At 48.4% G+C, this 16,948-nt stretch overlaps 8 protein-coding genes and 1 non-coding gene across 9 annotated transcripts; 3 read left to right on the top strand and 6 right to left on the bottom strand.

Annotated features, from left to right (window-relative positions):
* Nucleotides 1–435: 435 nt before the first annotated feature.
* Nucleotides 436–3,736, bottom strand: BT62DRAFT_650176 (uncharacterized protein). Its single transcript, XM_043181766.1, has 8 exons — nt 3,525–3,736; nt 3,407–3,475; nt 3,172–3,345; nt 2,787–3,120; nt 2,431–2,736; nt 2,257–2,383; nt 1,329–2,206; nt 436–1,281 (listed from the first exon to the last, which is right to left on the bottom strand). Exons 1-8 carry the CDS (start codon nt 3,599–3,601, stop codon nt 481–483), a joined length of 2,766 nt encoding a protein of 921 aa, XP_043033437.1. The 5' UTR covers nt 3,602–3,736; the 3' UTR covers nt 436–480.
* Nucleotides 3,737–4,315: 579 nt separating this feature from the next.
* Nucleotides 4,316–4,936, top strand: BT62DRAFT_911919 (uncharacterized protein; the record flags this gene model as incomplete). Its single annotated transcript, XM_043183845.1, has 2 exons — nt 4,316–4,714; nt 4,784–4,936. The coding sequence occupies 2 exons, from the start codon at nt 4,316–4,318 to the stop codon at nt 4,934–4,936; spliced, it is 552 nt and encodes a 183-aa protein (XP_043033436.1).
* A 305-nt stretch (nt 4,937–5,241) lies between these two features.
* BT62DRAFT_t186 lies at nt 5,242–5,326 on the top strand. The gene has a single exon. It is a non-coding gene; the product is annotated as a tRNA-Arg (tRNA).
* A 171-nt stretch (nt 5,327–5,497) lies between these two features.
* Nucleotides 5,498–6,917, top strand: BT62DRAFT_938522 (uncharacterized protein). The gene is made up of 3 exons (XM_043187559.1): nt 5,498–6,153; nt 6,220–6,528; nt 6,582–6,917. Exons 1-3 carry the CDS (start codon nt 5,979–5,981, stop codon nt 6,725–6,727), a joined length of 630 nt encoding a protein of 209 aa, XP_043033435.1. The 5' UTR covers nt 5,498–5,978; the 3' UTR covers nt 6,728–6,917.
* Nucleotides 6,918–6,929: 12 nt separating this feature from the next.
* On the bottom strand, nt 6,930–7,528 carry BT62DRAFT_1013271 (uncharacterized protein; the record flags this gene model as incomplete). Its single annotated transcript, XM_043178032.1, has 2 exons — nt 6,930–7,260; nt 7,335–7,528. 2 exons carry the CDS (start codon nt 7,526–7,528, stop codon nt 6,930–6,932), a joined length of 525 nt encoding a protein of 174 aa, XP_043033434.1.
* Nucleotides 7,529–8,361: 833 nt separating this feature from the next.
* BT62DRAFT_924378 (uncharacterized protein) lies at nt 8,362–10,065 on the bottom strand (the record flags this gene model as incomplete). The annotated part of the gene is made up of 12 exons (XM_043184605.1): nt 8,362–8,464; nt 8,489–8,561; nt 8,650–8,744; nt 8,852–8,870; nt 8,928–8,987; nt 9,043–9,077; nt 9,135–9,178; nt 9,234–9,281; nt 9,389–9,474; nt 9,570–9,663; nt 9,714–9,791; nt 9,841–10,065. 12 exons carry the CDS (start codon nt 10,063–10,065, stop codon nt 8,362–8,364), a joined length of 960 nt encoding a protein of 319 aa, XP_043033433.1.
* A 1,291-nt stretch (nt 10,066–11,356) lies between these two features.
* On the bottom strand, nt 11,357–12,019 carry BT62DRAFT_924377 (uncharacterized protein; the record flags this gene model as incomplete). Its single annotated transcript, XM_043184604.1, is given in 3 exon segments — nt 11,357–11,478; nt 11,498–11,848; nt 11,977–12,019. The coding sequence occupies 3 exon segments, from the start codon at nt 12,017–12,019 to the stop codon at nt 11,357–11,359; spliced, it is 516 nt and encodes a 171-aa protein (XP_043033432.1).
* A 183-nt stretch (nt 12,020–12,202) lies between these two features.
* BT62DRAFT_976438 (kinase-like protein) lies at nt 12,203–15,103 on the bottom strand. The gene is made up of 12 exons (XM_043189233.1): nt 14,487–15,103; nt 14,294–14,432; nt 14,104–14,233; nt 13,845–14,049; nt 13,690–13,792; nt 13,607–13,640; nt 13,441–13,556; nt 13,314–13,382; nt 13,062–13,256; nt 12,519–13,011; nt 12,315–12,461; nt 12,203–12,244 (listed from the first exon to the last, which is right to left on the bottom strand). Exons 1-10 carry the CDS (start codon nt 14,705–14,707, stop codon nt 12,637–12,639), a joined length of 1,587 nt encoding a protein of 528 aa, XP_043033431.1. The 5' UTR covers nt 14,708–15,103; the 3' UTR covers nt 12,203–12,244; nt 12,315–12,461; nt 12,519–12,636.
* Nucleotides 15,104–15,920: 817 nt separating this feature from the next.
* On the bottom strand, nt 15,921–16,454 carry BT62DRAFT_924375 (uncharacterized protein; the record flags this gene model as incomplete). Its single annotated transcript, XM_043184603.1, has 3 exons — nt 15,921–16,052; nt 16,103–16,180; nt 16,230–16,454. 3 exons carry the CDS (start codon nt 16,452–16,454, stop codon nt 15,921–15,923), a joined length of 435 nt encoding a protein of 144 aa, XP_043033430.1.
* Between the last annotated feature and the right edge of the window lie 494 nt (nt 16,455–16,948).

The following is a 16,948-nucleotide window of genomic DNA, read 5'->3' as shown; positions in this document are numbered from 1 at the left end:
CCCCAGATAAGTGGGTATGCGCTGTACTATCACTCCAAAAAAAAGGCAACATTTCGGGGGTAGTTTCTGATTCTGATAAACGGATTCTGGAACCCGCGGCATACCATGTATGGTTATGCGTCCTGTCCCGACTCCATCCCGCCCTATGCCCCCCAGTTTCTGGCCCATCAGAAGCTCCACAAATCTTATCTTCTTTCAGAGTGTATCAGTCTTGATCTAATGGTATTCAGTGAATCTGGTGCCTACGCCACCGCCGGCTCTCTGAAATACGCCGGACTCGGGAAAGCATGCCATGGTATGACCCTGAGCCGCACGTTCAAAGCGGCGCTCTCAACTGAAAGCATTCATCACCTAAGGAAAAATTCGGTCAGCATTTATCGATATCTACTATCCAAAAGACCTACCCACCTTAAATGTTTGGACTAAAGTTGCAACAAATACAGATCAAAGGAAAAATAAAAATAACACCACATACTCACGCTACTCTTCCAGCTTATCAGCAACCATCTCTAATATTTCCCTGGTTCCCTTCCTCACATTCCTCAAATCCTTACCAACCGCTGGCCAGACAAGCCCATGATGCGGCTCCGCCTGCACACACCTCGCCCTCACCTCCTCCCTCTGCTCCTCCACCCCATGCTGTCTCTCAAACCTCAACCACCACCCCCACAAATCCCCAAGATCCCCATCTACACCAACAGCCCTCCCAAACCACTGCCGAGCCTTCTCCACCTTCCTCTCTGCCCAAAACAGCCTCGCAACTGTACAGATAACGATGGCGCTACCACCGCCTTCTCCACCACCCGTTTTCTTCAGCGCATCAGCCGAACGAGCTTTCCTCATCGGTCTTGGCTCGCTCCAAATGCTTTTGGACCAGAGGACTCCGCTCGTTGGACAATCCTGCAGAGCCCGAGCAAGAACCTGTCCGGCTCCGCCACCAGACCGCTCTTCCACCCCTATGGATTCCAACCATAGCCACTCATTCCCGGGATTGACTTGTCTCGCCTTCTCCAAAAGTGCGCGAGCCTTGATACTTTTACCGTCTTTCTCTTCCAGCCGACTCGCTAGCATCCAGAGCGTAGGTTCCTTGGGACAAGATTTGAGCCCTGCAGAATATGACGCGCGTGCGGAGGGGATGTCGTTCCGGTCTTCGTATATCTGTCCCTGTACCATGTACAATTTTGCAAACTTGGGAAACTTTTTGAGAGCGGCGGACAGAGCCTTGAGCGCTTCGTCGATCTGTCCTTGCTGTCGCTCAAACACAGCGGATTTCATCCAAATCTACAAGGAAACGTTACTGGGATAAGAAACAGAGACAATCTACTGACCCTTTGAGTATCCGCGACATCTCTCGCACGGACCAACAACTGTCTCGCTACACCCGTCTCGCCATTCTCTGCTTCGAGTTTAACAGCTGCAAGCCAAATCTGCTCGCTCTCCTGATTGGCAATGAACGCTCTCTCGAGGACGCCTCTCGCTCCGGGAACATCTCCAGCCAGCCACTTCTCCTTGGCAGCCATCAACCACAAAACCTCGGCTTGCGGGCAACACTCCACGGCACGTCCGAGCAACTCGTCCAATCCCTCTCTGGTGCCATGGGTCTTTTCCAAGTCTGCTGCACGCTGCCATAGTGCCCGTCTATCCGGGTACACCTTCAGAGCATACGCCAAAATAGCTCGAGCCGTCCCGACCATTCCCCGGCCTTCAGCAGACTCGGCATCTCCAATCCATGTATCCAGCCGGTCCTCGTCTTCGAGCTCCATGCCAACCGTAGCTTTTACAATCGCCTCGCAGGTTCGTACCGACCCCTCACTCTCGCATCGTTCGGCCTCTTTCAGCCACTGCTCTCGCGTAAGCAAAACCTGATGGCGCCGCAACTCGCGTACGCCAGCCTCAATCGTCTTGTCCACAGCATTCATCTCCTTTTTCTTTTTCTCGGGATCCTCGTTTTTACCCGCTTCCTGCTCCAGCAAGCGTCCAGCGGCAATCCATATCTCGTGAGACGTCGGGATCGCTTTACGTGCTTTATTCAGAACTGCTTTTGCCTTATCAGGTGTCTCGATGCGAGCCAAGGCGAGCCAAAGCTCCACCGAAAGCGGGATTACTTCAACGGCACGGGAAAGCAAGGTCCGGGCATCTGTGGCTGAGGTCTCCAAGTTGACAGTTTCCTTCCATAACCGAACGGAGTTTGGGATATGTTCAAGGGCTAGACAAGGTACGGTGAGAAATGCTCATCAGCCGCAACAAAAATAATACCTTTTCTCAGCACCCTCTTCTTCGCTTTAACGTCTCCTTCTAAATCCGCCGCAGCGAGCCAAATCTTGACGCTCTGACCTACATGTTGCACGGCATTGGCTAGTATCACCTTGGCATCGTCATTGCTCTAGAAAAGCCGATTAGTTGCGCCACCAAATATAAACGTTCGCTTACATGTAGTCTCGCTGCCTCCAACCATACGTCTTCACTACCAGGACAGCGTTCGCATCCTTCACGAATAAGTTTTCTCGCAGCAACCATTCGGCCAGCATGTTCCTCTAAACATGCTGCAGCGATCCACCCAGGAGCATGTTTTGGATTCGACTTTACTAGCGAATCGAAAAGCATGCGCGCACGCTTGATGTCGCCGATTTCTGCAGAAGACTTCAACTGTACGCTGTCGAGAGAGGTGAGGTAGCCTTTGGGGTCGATGGAAGTGGACGTTCCAGAAGCGCCGAGGGAAGTGGCAGTACCAGATATCTGTAAGAACATATGAGGCACCGTTCTTTTGAGGAGAGAAATAGACATGCCTGATCCAGCTTGAGTGATAATATCTTATCTCTCGCCTGACCAATTTCCACAAAGTTCGTCAGAGTACCTGCATTCGCAGGAGTCTCCTGTCCATCTTGGACTACGTTCCCTATCCCGCCTCGCTCTCTGTCTCCGACTAATATACTGTCCGGAACGACGTACGTCCTCCCCTCGGTTTTCCGTTTCTTGCGCGTCAAGTTGCCAACTTCTGGTATGCCCTCCCACTCGGCATCAGTCACAGCCGTTAGTCCGCGTTTCAAATCAGCAAACTGAGCTTGTATCTTGGGACGTTCTGCGCGATGTTTTGCCACTTCGAGCTGCTCCTGCGCTTCCCTGAAGCGCAAGTCAGGACGAGGAAAACGTCAACAAGAGTATAATCCGCACCTCCGAGCTTTCCTCCTTGCATCCATCGCTTCGTCCACCTTTTCGTAGATCCGATCTGCTTCCTCGTCGTCCGCTTCGTATGTCGTACCAGCAAAGAGACCGTATTCATTGTCAGGATCCTGGAATTGGTCCGGATCCACTTCTGCTTCTTCGCCACGCCGGGCTTGGGCTTCACTAGAAAAAAAAAGTCAGGATAATTAGTAACACGTCGAATATCAGAAGTAGCTCAACGTACGCAATAACCTCAGCACTGGGACCCTCCCGTGCTGGACCAATATCAGATCGTGTCGTAAAGCCAGAAGCACTGACAAGTAATGAGTTGGCATTGGTTGTGAAGATAATTCTGAGCGTACCCTCGTCCAAGACCAGCGACATAGGACGCCGGCGCAGGCATAGACAGGAAGGCGAGCTTGTTGGGTTTTCCAGCCATATTGAAGCCTAACTTGCGTTTTGTATAGGAAAAGATTGAAATGTAATTGAGGAGTTTCTCGTCGGCGTCGCCGTCTCAGAGGGTACTCGCCGTCGCCCTCGACGCGTTATAAGGAGGATGGCCGTTAAGGTTGAAAGCGTGATGTGACGAATGTCGTCAGCGTGATTATTCCCTAATCTGGAGCATCAAACCTCTGGTTAGGGTTACCTTTACTCACTCCGGTACCGTAGGGCGTAAAAAGGTTTGTCGGCAGCCGCACTCGAAATGACTCAAGAAAACCCTGTGTTCCTGCGCTGAATCTCCGCTGACCGTCAACAATTTTTCCAATCTACTTCCTTTGCCAGTGGCCTGGGTGTCTGTCCGACTCTGCCAGTCTCCACTACTGTGGACCGTGAAATTTCCTGAACGTTCAAACTACCCAAAGCCTCACATTCAACGCGTGTATTGACTTATTATGCATTTTGTCTCTACTTGTTGCTCGATTCTCTCACAGCGGCATCTTCCCAATTCCAAACACTGATGCTATCATGATTAAGTACCTTCTAAACGACTGTCGCCTTTTCGTGATGGCCCGTGGATTTGTTCTACCGCAGCCTCTACTCTCACGATCTTCCCGCATTGGCTGATTCCTCTGCAACCATCTGGATGTTTCAGTGCTGCGCTTTTCTAAAAATAGTTCATCACATATAATTTTAGCTCGTCGGGACTCAGATAATGGCTAATGTTTACGCTGATGGACCAAGCAGCTTTTACTACCACCGTGTCAACCGTCACTACGTTCCTTGTCTTGTTCCACAGTCATCTCTTTCTTTCTCTGCCTCTGCGAGGTCAACTTCGTTCTTTGTCGTCCTCAGCTTTCCATCATGCTGGCATTATCCTTCGTTTTTGCTTTCTTACTCGCTTTCCAAGGCGGTAAGCTCTTATCCCTGCTTTCAGTGGCACCTACTGATACCTCTACCTCCAGTCCTCTCACACCAATTCTACGACCTGGCATCTCCGCATATCTACCTATCCCCCCGTCAATCGACCAAGAACCTCACTGACCTCCCGGAATCCTCGATCCCATCGGCATGTTCCGCGAACTGCAGTCAAGATGTGATCAAGTACCTTAGTGTAAGCCGCATTTCTCGGTCCCGATTCCAAAATATCCCCCCGCCCCCCTTAACAGCCCCACCCATCCAGAACTGTTCCACGACCGCGTGCATGTGCAACAATCAGACGGATCAGTCGATCACATCCTGTGTGGACTGCGTCGTTGCCCAAGGGAATATTTCCAGCGCCGTTGGAAAGGCTGTCATCGCTCGTGAGTTGTATCACCGAACAATCCATCATTGACTCACCACCCTTTCCCCCCAGAATACGGCTCTACTTGTTCTGCTTTTGGTGTTACTCTCGCTAGCGACAACAGTGCTTCTCAAGTTCAGATTGGATTAGTTGGCGCGGTTTTAGCTGCCATAGTATTGCCCATGGTGTTCTAGGGCGTAAACCTCCGACGGTCAACCGGTGGAGGAACGCGATTGGTTCATTTTACTTATCTTAATTAGAGTGACAGTGCTGGTCCGCTTGGTAGAATCCAAAGCTTTCACAACTTTATATGCCAGAGCGCCGCTCTAAAATGAAAAACAGAACGCAAGACGTAGGCCCCCTTTGTCTAATGGTCATGACGTCAGACTTCTACATTTGGTATTTATCTGGAGGTTGCGAGTTCGAGTCTCGCAGGGGGTTGTTTGCTTTTGCCACATCCCTGCATCTTTTACGTCTGGTATGTCCGGCGAATCCTGGATCTTTGCAGTTTGAAGAATCAGTTGAAAGTGAAGCTCACCGAAGTCTTTATTATGACCCGATCAAGTCCTGGGACCCCGATCTGGCCATCGCTGCTCTCACTCGCCCATCACCTCAGCTAAAGTCACATCGATAGCTAGCCGAATCTGATATGACAAGCTGTCGCTATACGTATGTGGAGTCCCTTGTCTTCAAGTAAAATCTTCAATTCCAGACCATTCCACCTGGGGTCGCCGCCGGCGAAACATGACTTCGTGCAGCGGCAAGGAAGGTCTGAAGTAAGACTGCGACACGAACAAGAGACAATTTTCAATATCTCGCGCTGCTGTGAACGATACTCGCTATATTTCCATGGGAGGGACTTTGAATATTACCGAAACCTCGCAGAATTGCTTCACTTTCGGATAGATGAACGACCCTCTTTCTTTTTCCGGGGCTCGTCTGTTATCGTTATTCAAAATTCTTTCACCCGCCTCCACATTCTCGACCCATCTTCCAGAACGTTTTTGCCCCCGCTTCCCGTGACATAAAATCCCACCGAACATATAGTGGCATTTAAGTTCCCGCATCCCTACCCCCCCACATCCGAGTCGAAATGGCACCATCACGACTCTTTCTCAGCCGTCTGGGGGCGTACGCCATGGCATTTGCATGGGGTGCCATCAGCCTTTCCATCGGTCTCAACACGGTAGTGAAGCAGAACCGCCTCAAATCATTCCTCCGCAGATCTGTCGCTCCTCTCGGGATCACCCTAAGGCTCGTCACGAACAGTACGTTCCGTCCCATCTTGCGTTCTTATCACCCTACCATGCATGCATCCTAACACAAAACCGTAGACGTCGTCCACCCCGCTATAGCATCGGAGGTGTTCTGCGTCATCACGGCCCTGTTCTCCCTCGCCGCCGCCGTCAGCCTCTTCGTGGGCTCATGCGCTACGAGCCGAAAGGCCATAACCGTCCAAGCATACGTCTTCACGTTCCTTAGCGTTGCGCTTTTCGCTTGCCAGATCCCCGTCTCTGACGCGGTGCGCAGAAAGGGAGTAGAGATCTGGGGATGGAAAGATGGTGTCGAGGTACCCGCAGTGACGCTCCTCGAGGCTGCAGCATCGCTTGGAGTCAACCCTCTTTACAGGCACATTCACTTCAGTAAGTCGTTCATGGCTGATGTTATTGTATCCGTCAGCTCATATCTTCGCCAGTTCTCTGGTTCGGAATCATCCCCTGGCTCGCGTTCCTGTTCACCCTTATTTCGGCGGCTGTGTCCTTTTTGGCTTTGAGTGGACTGAGGGAAAACAATCAGCCTCTTGCTAAGGCCAGGGATGCGCCCATGTCTCAAGTCGCTTGATTCTCGCATGCTGCTACAGCGCGGCTTCTCCTTCCCTTCTTCTACTCCCACCCCGCTGATGTTTTCAAAACGACCCCAATTTTATGCCCTTTACGCCTTCCCGCTCTGATTAGATTACTACTTAATTTTACTCTTTACTTTTAATGTGTACGCACGTCTGGATTCATGAATACCACGTCTTTTTCTGGAATGTCGAATGACCTTAGTCATGCAAAGCCGGGGAACAAGATCCAACAGCGGTAGATACCCACAAAGGAAAGACGAATACGAGCTGAAAAGGCCTGAGTCTTCCAGCGGCTAACATTCCTTGACCCTTCGAGATATTGCTTGCGGCACAGAGTACCTTCCTTCCACCCGCGAGCCATTGTAGCCGAAAGAAGGACCGTTCTTCTCGGAAAAAAATCGACGACCCTGGCTTAGAACACCTTGTATCCCCATACCAGCTTGGACCCAGTGTCAAAACCTTATCCCAGCCTTGTCTGACAACAGAATCTGAGGGAGTGGTCATGACGTATGACGCATCAAACACGGTACTGCATCCAGCCCACTTTCAAGTCTCTTCTGCACAAATGAAAAATTGTAACATTCAGACCGAGTAACGGTCTACGTGATATATAACCGGGGTAGAAGTTCCGAGAAAATGCTACCGCGAGTTTCAGGAATTGGAAGACCGACAAGACGACGTCTTCGACGAACGAGGAGATGGCCCCACCACCTCGGAGGAATTTGGGGGAAACGAGTGAGCATGGAGACATCCGGCTTCCTTGAGTCGTCCGCGTCGAGGAAGTAGTAGGTCCGCATGGCATGGGTAGTAGATGCAGTTACAAAGCACAAGTTTGTGATACGTTCTCGAAGGATATCACCAGAACGTCAATAGATCGGCCAGCAGTTGAATATCAAGGATGGAGGGGCGGGAAAAGCTGGTATGCCTCGCCTCGCCAAATTCAGAGAGACGAGTTTATTTCATAACAAACCAAGGTCAGACCAATGCTAGCGATCTCCCAGCATGGAAGACAAATTCGGCTACCCCAGACGCGGATCACTGGGGGGGTAGCATGGCACCGAAGTTCGTCTACCATCGACGCCTAAATCTAAGAAGAGATCAACGTCCGGCCGCTGTTTGTGCGTTACAACGAAATGATGGTTTTTCGACATGTTGCGGAGATATCCGAAAGATGGGTCGAAAGTTATTTGCTGGCAAAAAAACCACTATGAAGCAAACTGGAAATATACGAGCAAGCTTTATGAAGGACGCCGACGGTTCCGAACCAGAGGGCCGTCGATGCCTTTAAAAATCTGTTAAACGCGCCCGAATGGTTGGTTGTATTCCGAGCTTCTTTGTACGGCTGCTCTTCGAGTCTTCCCGGTCGACAGATGGTCGCTCTGAGGCTTGACGCCGACTGACGGTTGTGAAGAATGTCAAATCTGCCGGGAGTGTGTGGCAATAACAGATCCTGTGAGATTGTCACTGGCACGCCATGGTGGTTGAAGACAGAGCTTCGATTTCCGGCCCGGTCCGGGATTGCGGTGCAGCCTTGAAGTTCGGACCGGTATTTATTCTGCTTATCGCGGACGGGAATTTTCCGTTTCAATAAATTTGTGCATAACGAACGTAGGACCACCGTAAAAAGCTATCAAGCCGTAAAGCTACCTGAGAGTGTCGTCTGTGTATCCTTGCTCTCGTTCTTAAGCAGTCTCCAGATAGATTTCGGCCGAAATGAAGATTCGGACTTCAAACTGTGGGAAGGATAATACACGTACGTCTCATGTAATGCAGAAAAAGTTGACTTCCATATCTCAGCCCTGATTTGAGGGGCCTGGGGGGCGTATGAACCTTCCAATGGAAGAGTGAAATCGACTCATCGAATCAACCTGGAAGCCCTGAACAAAAGCACAAAAGGCTGCTTGAAGAGGATACATACAGCTTCCATTCACCCAAGTCATTTCAGTCTGTTGAGCAAAGTTCCACGAATTGTTACTCAGCTTGTCCATTCCATAGATCCAACCATGTGATATCCTCCATTGGTGTATCGAGACATGTCTTTGAACTCATAATTGTAAAGACTCATTCATGCCGTTGTAGCCGCCTCTTGCTTCACGTGGCATGGGAGGACGGAGACCCACAATTCAAAGAAGTTACCACCTATAAAATGCGTATTAGTTTCGCCTGGGTGCTTGTGATGCAAAACCATTGACACACATACACCAAACGGTTGCCATGAGAAGGAGTATACAGGTATTTCTGCGTGGAAATTCTGCTCTACGATCAGGATAGGAACGGCAAAGTGAGCGGAGCATGGATTCTTCTGACATACTTGTGTATAACGGCATCATCCTCTCCAGCGCCAGCCTAATTCAACATTACTATTTCCAGGTCGACAATATTTCTATCATAGCCATCTCTTACCGATGATCAATGGGAGAAATTGTGCACATCCGTCGCAGAAGTGTCTACGAACACAAGGTACAATCCCTACGAAAATACTTTATTGGATCGATGACCTACCTCCCGCAGGCAGGCTTCGACGTCCAGTCCATTTTTGTTTTCCAGAGGCTAAGAGGAATCCCTCACCTACCTATCCACAATTATCAGACTTTGATTCTGAGCAACGTCGTATAGAGGTGACCGGCAGATCGCTTTTTCTCATATTAACTACTCACTTGTTTAACATTAGAGTGTGACCCTCGCCATGTTGAATTGGGAGGACGCACGAACCATTCCGGCCAATCTAATTTTCCGCTTGATACTGTTCAGGCCGCCGCTCTCGAGGGCCTACCAAGATCGCCAACCTCCACCAGGGACATCAAGCCTCTTCGACGTTTTCGAATGCGGCAGGCTCACCCAGGTTCCGTTCTAGCTCTTGCATAATTGCCAACTCATCTTCTGACCATTCAGGGCTCCTCTCGCAATCACCTTCTCCGTAATCGCATCTATGCTGATCAATGTCATCAGAGAACGATCAATTGAAATTAAGTAGGGACGTACTCTCCGAAAAGAAGAGGAGGACTGGAACCTCTTCATGCAATCCTGACAATGGCAATGGCACTTCGATACGTACAAATGCTGCAAGGGAAACAGTTAGTAGAGAACAATGATGAGAAAAGGGGCCTACCTTTTCATAGGCGTCCTTGTGCAAGAAAGTCCATCCACAGATATGGCAGTACGTGTGTTCATCAGATAGGTCAAGACGATTCCGCTTATGCTTGACGGTCTGGACACACTGCGTGGAGTACTGCGGATTGAAAATCTCTGCAGGAAGAAGAGTGATAGTGAAAGATGAAGCTTCACAGGTGTTGGTTATATTGATAAAGTGCAGTTGGTTATCTGTGGTATTCATGTCTGTGATGAGACAGAAAAGGTTCTGTGGGGGTATTTATACGAGGAAAGGGGGACTTGGCATCTCAGATTGGCAAAAATGTCTCCGGTGAGAATCAGATGAGAATCAGACATCGTAGACACGGTATTCGTCCATGGACCAGTGTAAGTCCACGTCTGCACCTTCCGTCTTGACAAATTTGCAGCGAGCAGCCTAGTAAATGCAGACATGTGGTTAGCATTAGCAGAGCCGCTGTAAAACCCAGAAAGTCAACAACAGCGACAAGCATGCTAATGGGAGTAGGTTGTTACTTCACTGGTCTTACACCAGATCTCATCGGTACGTGAAACAAAAGTGAACCCCTGTTTGAATGGTGGAGCTGGCTAGGAAAAGTAAGAAACACCGTTAAATGTCTGTTACATCTGCGGACGTACCAGAGTCGCGAATATACCGGCCGAAATTGTGAAACAAGCATCATGCCTTGATTCGGCTACTGGAACGAGCGAGCCCAAAAACCGTTTGACGAAAGACTTCGAAAAGCACAGGGCACCAGTCCATGACAACCTGCTCCTGAGTAGATGAGCCCTGCACTGTGTCGTTTTCAGAAAGTAGAACATACCACAAAATAAAATAGATTATGTCTTGTACAAGCACCAGAATGAACGCACACGGTAACCAACGCTCAAGGTGGAAAATCAGTGAATGTGAGCTTTGACATTTGTTATGACCTTGTTAGAGGGCTTGGTTATCAGGCTAACATGAACCAGTGAAGGAACAGATAAAAGGTGCCATACCAACTAAAGGTGTGACCTCGCGAGTTGTTCCAAGGGCTTGCTTCAACAGTTTTAGACATTGTTGTCAGATACATTAGACGAGGTTCTTAGGGTGAACTCAGGTATCACTCACATCAAAGCACAATAGTTTTCTTCAGATCTGCCTTTTGAATATATGGTGCCATCCATCTTAGTCAGTCGACTTGGCAAATTTCTGTCTGCATCCTTCCGCTGGTTGCACACTCTCATCTTCAGCATTGATGAGGCGCAGGCCCAGTCATTCAATGACAAATTTGGAAAGTCAGGCATCGAGCTCCCTACTATCACCTCTCTTATGATCGGCGCCTACTGTGATTTCAGGGTCCCTCTTTGTCCCAACATTGAACATGTGGCAATATATGGTTGTTTTGGCCTCTTTAGAACCATCGTTTAGGCTAATTGGTGCAGCGGGAGGAGCACAAAAGCTTCAGCACTTTGAGATGTATGAAATGTGGTCAGTTGGTTTGTTGCAGGGTGAGCTAGCAAGTTTATCTCCCCCATTACCACTGGGTTTCACCATATTCTATTCCATCTCTGATGTAATGCCCCCTATCAGAAAAGTAACCCTGGACAGTCCTCGCATCATAGATAGTCTTCTGGCTTGTCTGTTGTCTCATTGTCGCTGCCAATACCCTACTTACAATGATGACTTATCAGGCTCTTGTTCCTATCCTGAGTCAGTTCAAGAGATTGAAAACACTTGGACTGGTGTCTGCTTCCCTCCTGGAAGTAGATTTCGATTTTCCAAGAATTGCAAATGCATGCACGAGACCTGGCAGCCGCGAAATGCTCAAAAGAAGGCAGGGCAAGGTGGATGGGGCAAACAGGCGGGTTGTGAACATGGTATTTCTCGCTTGTGTCAATGTTGATGTCCTGGTTCTCGGCAATATCGACAAGGTGACCGTCACCAGAGGACAGGGAAGGTGAATTCAAGACATCCAATGGTGTGTCGAGGAACAGCAGAAGATTGCGGAGGCCTACTACTGATGTACCTATTTTATTTTTTACTTCTTAATTCATAACCCTATGTGAAGCTAGCTATAAGAATCATCTATTGCTTCTGTTTGAGATGGCGTCAAATGGAGTGCGTGGCATATGCATTGTCAACGAGTGAACGTACGTCTGGAGCGATTCCAGGGAGGACTTAATCCGTACTCAGTCATTGAATACGTACTTTTTGCACTCACTGCATGATCATTGGATCTTTGTTATACATAGAGATCCTTTTTTTCAGTTTACTACCCGCCTGTGAGTTTGTTAATCATGTATTATGTCTTGCCTCTCTTCTGCACCGCAGAACTGTGGTTATCGAAAGACGCAAGGCACATCTTCGAGTCTATAATCTGCTCAATTATTGACACGTGGGATAAGCCCTAGACAAGCCCAGCCTTTATTGTCGTTGAAACAACATTATATGATATCAACCTTCAGCCAAGAAAAAGAGGTCCTTGTACGTACTCTCTGACCAAAACGTCGTTCTGCAACGATATCCAAGATACCCCATCTCAATCTAATTATCGCTACTTGGTTTGATTGCAGGACTCCGGAACCACAAGAACAAGACTTCTCTCCATCTGGTTGTTTTCCAGATTTCGTAGGAACGGGCTTTTCGTAATGTCTTCTCACCAAAGGATGTAAGGTTATCATGAAAATTTAACTCACCTCTTCTTAACGTTTTATTTCACTGTTCGTACAGAGTTATTCATGAAGTTTCCGCGAGAGAAATGTCCGAATGCTCAGCTTCACAATGAGATCGTAAACATGACCGAATTCTCTTCATTCACCATGGTATCGCCAATGCATAGTCTGTATCGTTACTGTACATGGTAGTAGTCGGTGTGACTTCCTTTCCGCCAAAAAATCGCTTGTAGAGCCGTGAATGATCCTTTATCTCCTTCTTGTCTCCGGAGATTCGTTTCTGGAGCCTTGACCGATGTTTTGGCTGAGCGGTGTGCGACTGCTCTAGCATGATAGACACGCGATAGGCTGTCGGTCGCTTCGTCGGATTACGTATCCAGCATTGTGCCATGACACTCCAAATCGCATCGGTAATCAGGTTGGATTCTGGCCGTTGAGGACGAACGTCGCCGTACCCCACCATCGGAAGGAAGTCCTCGTCTGATAAATGGGCGAGGGGAATTTGAAGAGTATATAACTGCATAAGGTGATGAATGGCATAGGATTAGAATGTACGGCACCACTCACTTCATAGATAGTCATGCTAAAGGAATATATATCAGCTGCGGACCTGAGAGGTTCCCCAGCCAGGCGCTCGGGACTCATCCAATTGAGACTCCCAATGTTCGGCAGACTGGCGCGCCTCATAATATCTTCTTGAATTTGGGATAATCCAAAGTCGCAGAGGACGGCAGTACGCGCATCGTCTATCAGGACATTTACCTGAACAAACCAAATCGGTCTCGTGACGAGTTCTCAGTTCTATGGAGACTATCTTACGGCCTTGAGGTCCCCATGGACGATTTTCCGCGAATGCAGGTACAAGAGACCATGGGAAATGTCAGTGAGCTTATAAGGAACCCTCCATTAAATCCGAATTCAGCATAGGAAAGATGGTGTTACTTACCATTTTCAGGCGATCGCAGTTGGGTTGAGCTTCGACAAACTTTCTTGCATTACCGTTACGGAGGTACGGGGTAACGACAAAGGGGGCATCGTCCAAGATATTTGCGCCCAGAAATGCTATCAATGTCTCGTTAGTACAAGGTTGATGGCATGATCTATAAACTCACGCAGGATGTTTGGATGTCGGAGAGAAGCCCACATCTAAGAAATGTATCAGGTATATGATGGCCGCGATACCATGGAAAACAACCTCAATCTCCTTGTGAATACCCTCTGTGTTCGGTGAAGCGTCCGACTTGAAAACCTTGATCGCTACTATCTTTCGGTGCCAGACTCCCTTGTACACCTTTCCGCTATATCGTACAAGTCAGCGATGATACATCAAAAGATTCAAGAAAAGCTCACAAGCCGCCCTCATCAATCTGTTTCTCGAACTCCACGTCGTATGAGGTGATCGTCCAAGGTTCGGTCTTGACCGACTTCTTATTGATCGTTGACAAATGTCGAAGGGTCCTGGTAAAAAATCGTTGCTCGGGCTTGCCGCCAGCGCCATTGGTCATCTGTCGCTGAAGAGAACTTATCATAGCCATGATATTTTCGTGGTTGGCTCCTGATAGGTGGGGTTGAGGCCTAGCAGAACCGTACAGTGAAAGGCTCAACGTACCTATCATCTCCATAAGCATCATCTGGTTGTTTTCCAGCTTCCGTAGTCGGCCAAGGAGCGCTGCTCGATCGGCTTTTCGAGACGCTTTGAAATGAGCTAGCATTTCCTGGACATTCACGAGGGAGGAGATCTGCGGAACAGTATTAATTAATGAAAGAAGCGCATTATACAGGTTTGATAACTGACGAACTTGGAAAACATGCATAAGCGACAAGATCCGTTTGTGAAAGGTGTCGATGTCGGCAGCGTAGTCCTCCTTGTGGTACAGATTTTTCAAGAATCCTTGTTCCTTGACTTTGCTCACGAACGCCAGTATGTCTTTGAGAACGCTGCTCGAGAGATGCAGATAAACGAACATAGGTCCTAGACATGGCTATCCTTACTTTTCTGTCTCCCTCAGATGGACCACTATCTTCTCGGGAATAACTCTGCGAGCTTTGAGCTCCCGGTCCAACACCGACAGCATCGTCGCCGTAGTGCTCGCCAGTGCTTCTGTTTGTTGCTTGAGAGTGTCCAAAGCGGTGATTGTGGTCCATATGAACTTGAGCAAAGTGTAAGCGTACGCAAGACATGGTACCGGAGCCAGGCTGAGGATGACCTCCATGGTGGGAGGGAAGAAGCATGAGGGCGTGGTACAGTGCGATTCCGTTATTTATGAAGCAGTCCGAGCTTCCTCGAGGACATCATGAGACAGGTTACCCCGCATCGTGGGAACAGCGGGCCGTTATGGACCAATTAGGTGCAAGCTACGTAGATAATCTTTGGTACTACCAACGTAGTGTCGAGACTATAAGTATCGTCACCCGCGAGCGGAAAATCCTAAGAATGGACGTTTCAGAAAACAAGGTGAAAACAAGGTCAAGTCAACAGCGGCTGATACTATTTCCCGCCTACAGTGTCTTCCTGAATGAAAAGCCTCTTCGATTTTCCGGGAGAGAAGACGATACAGTCTCAATGCAGGTATTAGCCAATCTTCGAAGGCGAGGCGATGGAAGTCATGTCCAGGATTGGGAGCACAGCCACATGCCCATCAGATTGCCTCTCCCCTGATTTTCTCCTACAAACACCGGTGCCTGCAGAACCTGTTAACTAGGTAACCCTGGTTGTGGATGAAAATTGACAGACATCCAAAACACCTTAGACCTTCATTAAAGCTGTTGCCCGTGTCGAATACCACAGTTTCAAGAGATGAAGGAGTCGCTGCGACCTACGACTTATTCAGGGGAAGGACATTTAGTACCTTGGGTCATATAGAGGCATGTAATTTAGTAAAAACATTGACTTACGTCTGGTTAATAGGCAAGGACCAGGTTTTCGCCAGGTTTCCAGCGTCGAAAGAGAGATTGCAAGCGATAGTTGAGGCAGGCCGATACTGAAACTTTCACTCGACGATGTTGTCAACGAGGTACATTCAAAAGAAAGTCTTTGGTAGAGGTACAAAAAAAATAAGCGTCCACTGAAAAGCATTAATGTATATGCAAATCCATCTTTCGCGGCTAGCCAAGACGGTCAGCCTTTCGGCATCATGGGCATCCCTGACTTTTCAAAAGTCTGACGGATGCATCTACGATGAATATCAGTTACACGCCATGGAGCCGTAACAGAAGAAAACTTACGATGGACAGAATATGTGCCCACATTTAGTCACACTCATTTTTGATGACGGATACAAGCACGCCGGGCATGTCTACTTCACAGTGTCTTTCGGTACAGGCTGGCATTGTAAGGGCTTGAGATTCTACGGGATCCACCGTTAACCTGAGTGACACGTAAGGTAAAAACGGGCGTACCAAGATCGCCAACCTCCACCAGGGACATCAAGCCTCTTCGACGTTTTCGAATACTGCAGGCTCACCCAGGTTCCGTTCTAGCTCTTGCATAATTGCCAACTCATCTTCTGACCATTCAGGGCTCCTCTCGCAATCACCTTCTCCGTAATCGCATCTATGCTGATCAATGTCATCAGAGAACGATCAATTGAAATTAAGTAGGGACGTACTCTCCGAAAAGAAGAGGAGGACTGGAACCTCTTCATGCAATCCTGACAATGGCAATGGCACTTCGATACGTACAAATGCTGCAAGGGAAACAGTTAGTAGAGAACAATGATGAGAAAAGGGGCCTACCTTTTCATAGGCGTCCTTGTGCAAGAAAGTCCATCCACAGATATGGCAGTACGTGTGTTCATCAGATAGGTCAAGACGATTCCGCTTATGCTTGACGGTCTGGACACACTGCGTGGAGTACTGCGGATTGAAAATCTCTGCAGGAAGAAGAGTGATAGTGAAAGATGAAGCTTCACAGGTGTTGGTTATATTGATAAAGTGCAGTTGGTTATCTGTGGTATTCATGTCTGTGATGAGACAGAAAAGGTTCTGTGGGGGTATTTATACGAGGAAAGGGGGACTTGGCATCTCAGATTGGCAAAAATGTCTCCGGTGAGAATCAGATGAGAATCAGACATCGTAGACACGGTATTCGTCCATGGACCAGTGTAAGTCCACGTCTGCACCTTCCGTCTTGACAAATTTGCAGCGAGCAGCCTAGTAAATGCAGACATGTGGTTAGCATTAGCAGAGCCGCTGTAAAACCCAGAAAGTCAACAACAGTGACGGGTGCAAGCAGATATGCTCAGTGCACTCCCCAGCAGGAGATGTAATGTAAAATTACCTTACGTTCCTAAAATGTCTCCGACCGCTATTTACTGCTCCTTAGTGTAAGATCAGTTCATTAACATTGCAGATTTTTGCAAACATTCTCATCAGATCAGCCATCCAAGCAGCATCTCAATATACCCCTTCATTCGCGCAGGTGATATAGAAAGAAAAGGACGTATTGGAAAAGA

The sequence above is a fragment of the Guyanagaster necrorhizus genome, assembly GCF_019112545.1.
Source record: "Guyanagaster necrorhizus MCA 3950 unplaced genomic scaffold BT62scaffold_58, whole genome shotgun sequence".
Taxonomy (NCBI): Eukaryota; Fungi; Basidiomycota; class Agaricomycetes; order Agaricales; family Physalacriaceae; genus Guyanagaster; species Guyanagaster necrorhizus.
This window is presented reverse-complemented; position numbering and strand designations above follow the sequence as displayed.

Bases quoted from the DNA above. Each gene is read 5' to 3' on its own strand.
- BT62DRAFT_650176 (XM_043181766.1), bottom strand. From the start codon at position 3,601: ATGGCTGGAAAACCCAACAAGCTCGCCTTCCTGTCTATGCCTGCGCCG. The intron at 2,384-2,430 runs GTAAGCGAACGT...CGGCTTTTCTAG, and splicing joins TGGAGGCAGCGAGACTACAT to AGCAATGACGATGCCAAGGT. The intron at 2,207-2,256 runs GTATTATTTTTG...TACCTTGTCTAG, and splicing joins GAAGAGGGTGCTGAGAAAAG to CCCTTGAACATATCCCAAAC.
- BT62DRAFT_938522 (XM_043187559.1), top strand. From the start codon at position 5,979: ATGGCACCATCACGACTCTTTCTCAGCCGTCTGGGGGCGTACGCCATG. The intron at 6,154-6,219 runs GTACGTTCCGTC...ACAAAACCGTAG, and splicing joins CCTAAGGCTCGTCACGAACA to ACGTCGTCCACCCCGCTATA. The intron at 6,529-6,581 runs GTAAGTCGTTCA...TATCTTCGCCAG, and splicing joins TTACAGGCACATTCACTTCA to TTCTCTGGTTCGGAATCATC.
- BT62DRAFT_976438 (XM_043189233.1), bottom strand. From the start codon at position 14,707: ATGGAGGTCATCCTCAGCCTGGCTCCGGTACCATGTCTTGCGTACGCT. The intron at 13,641-13,689 runs GTTGTTTTCCAT...TACATTTCTTAG, and splicing joins GTATTCACAAGGAGATTGAG to ATGTGGGCTTCTCTCCGACA. The intron at 13,257-13,313 runs GTAAGATAGTCT...TGGTTTGTTCAG, and splicing joins TCCATGGGGACCTCAAGGCC to GTAAATGTCCTGATAGACGA.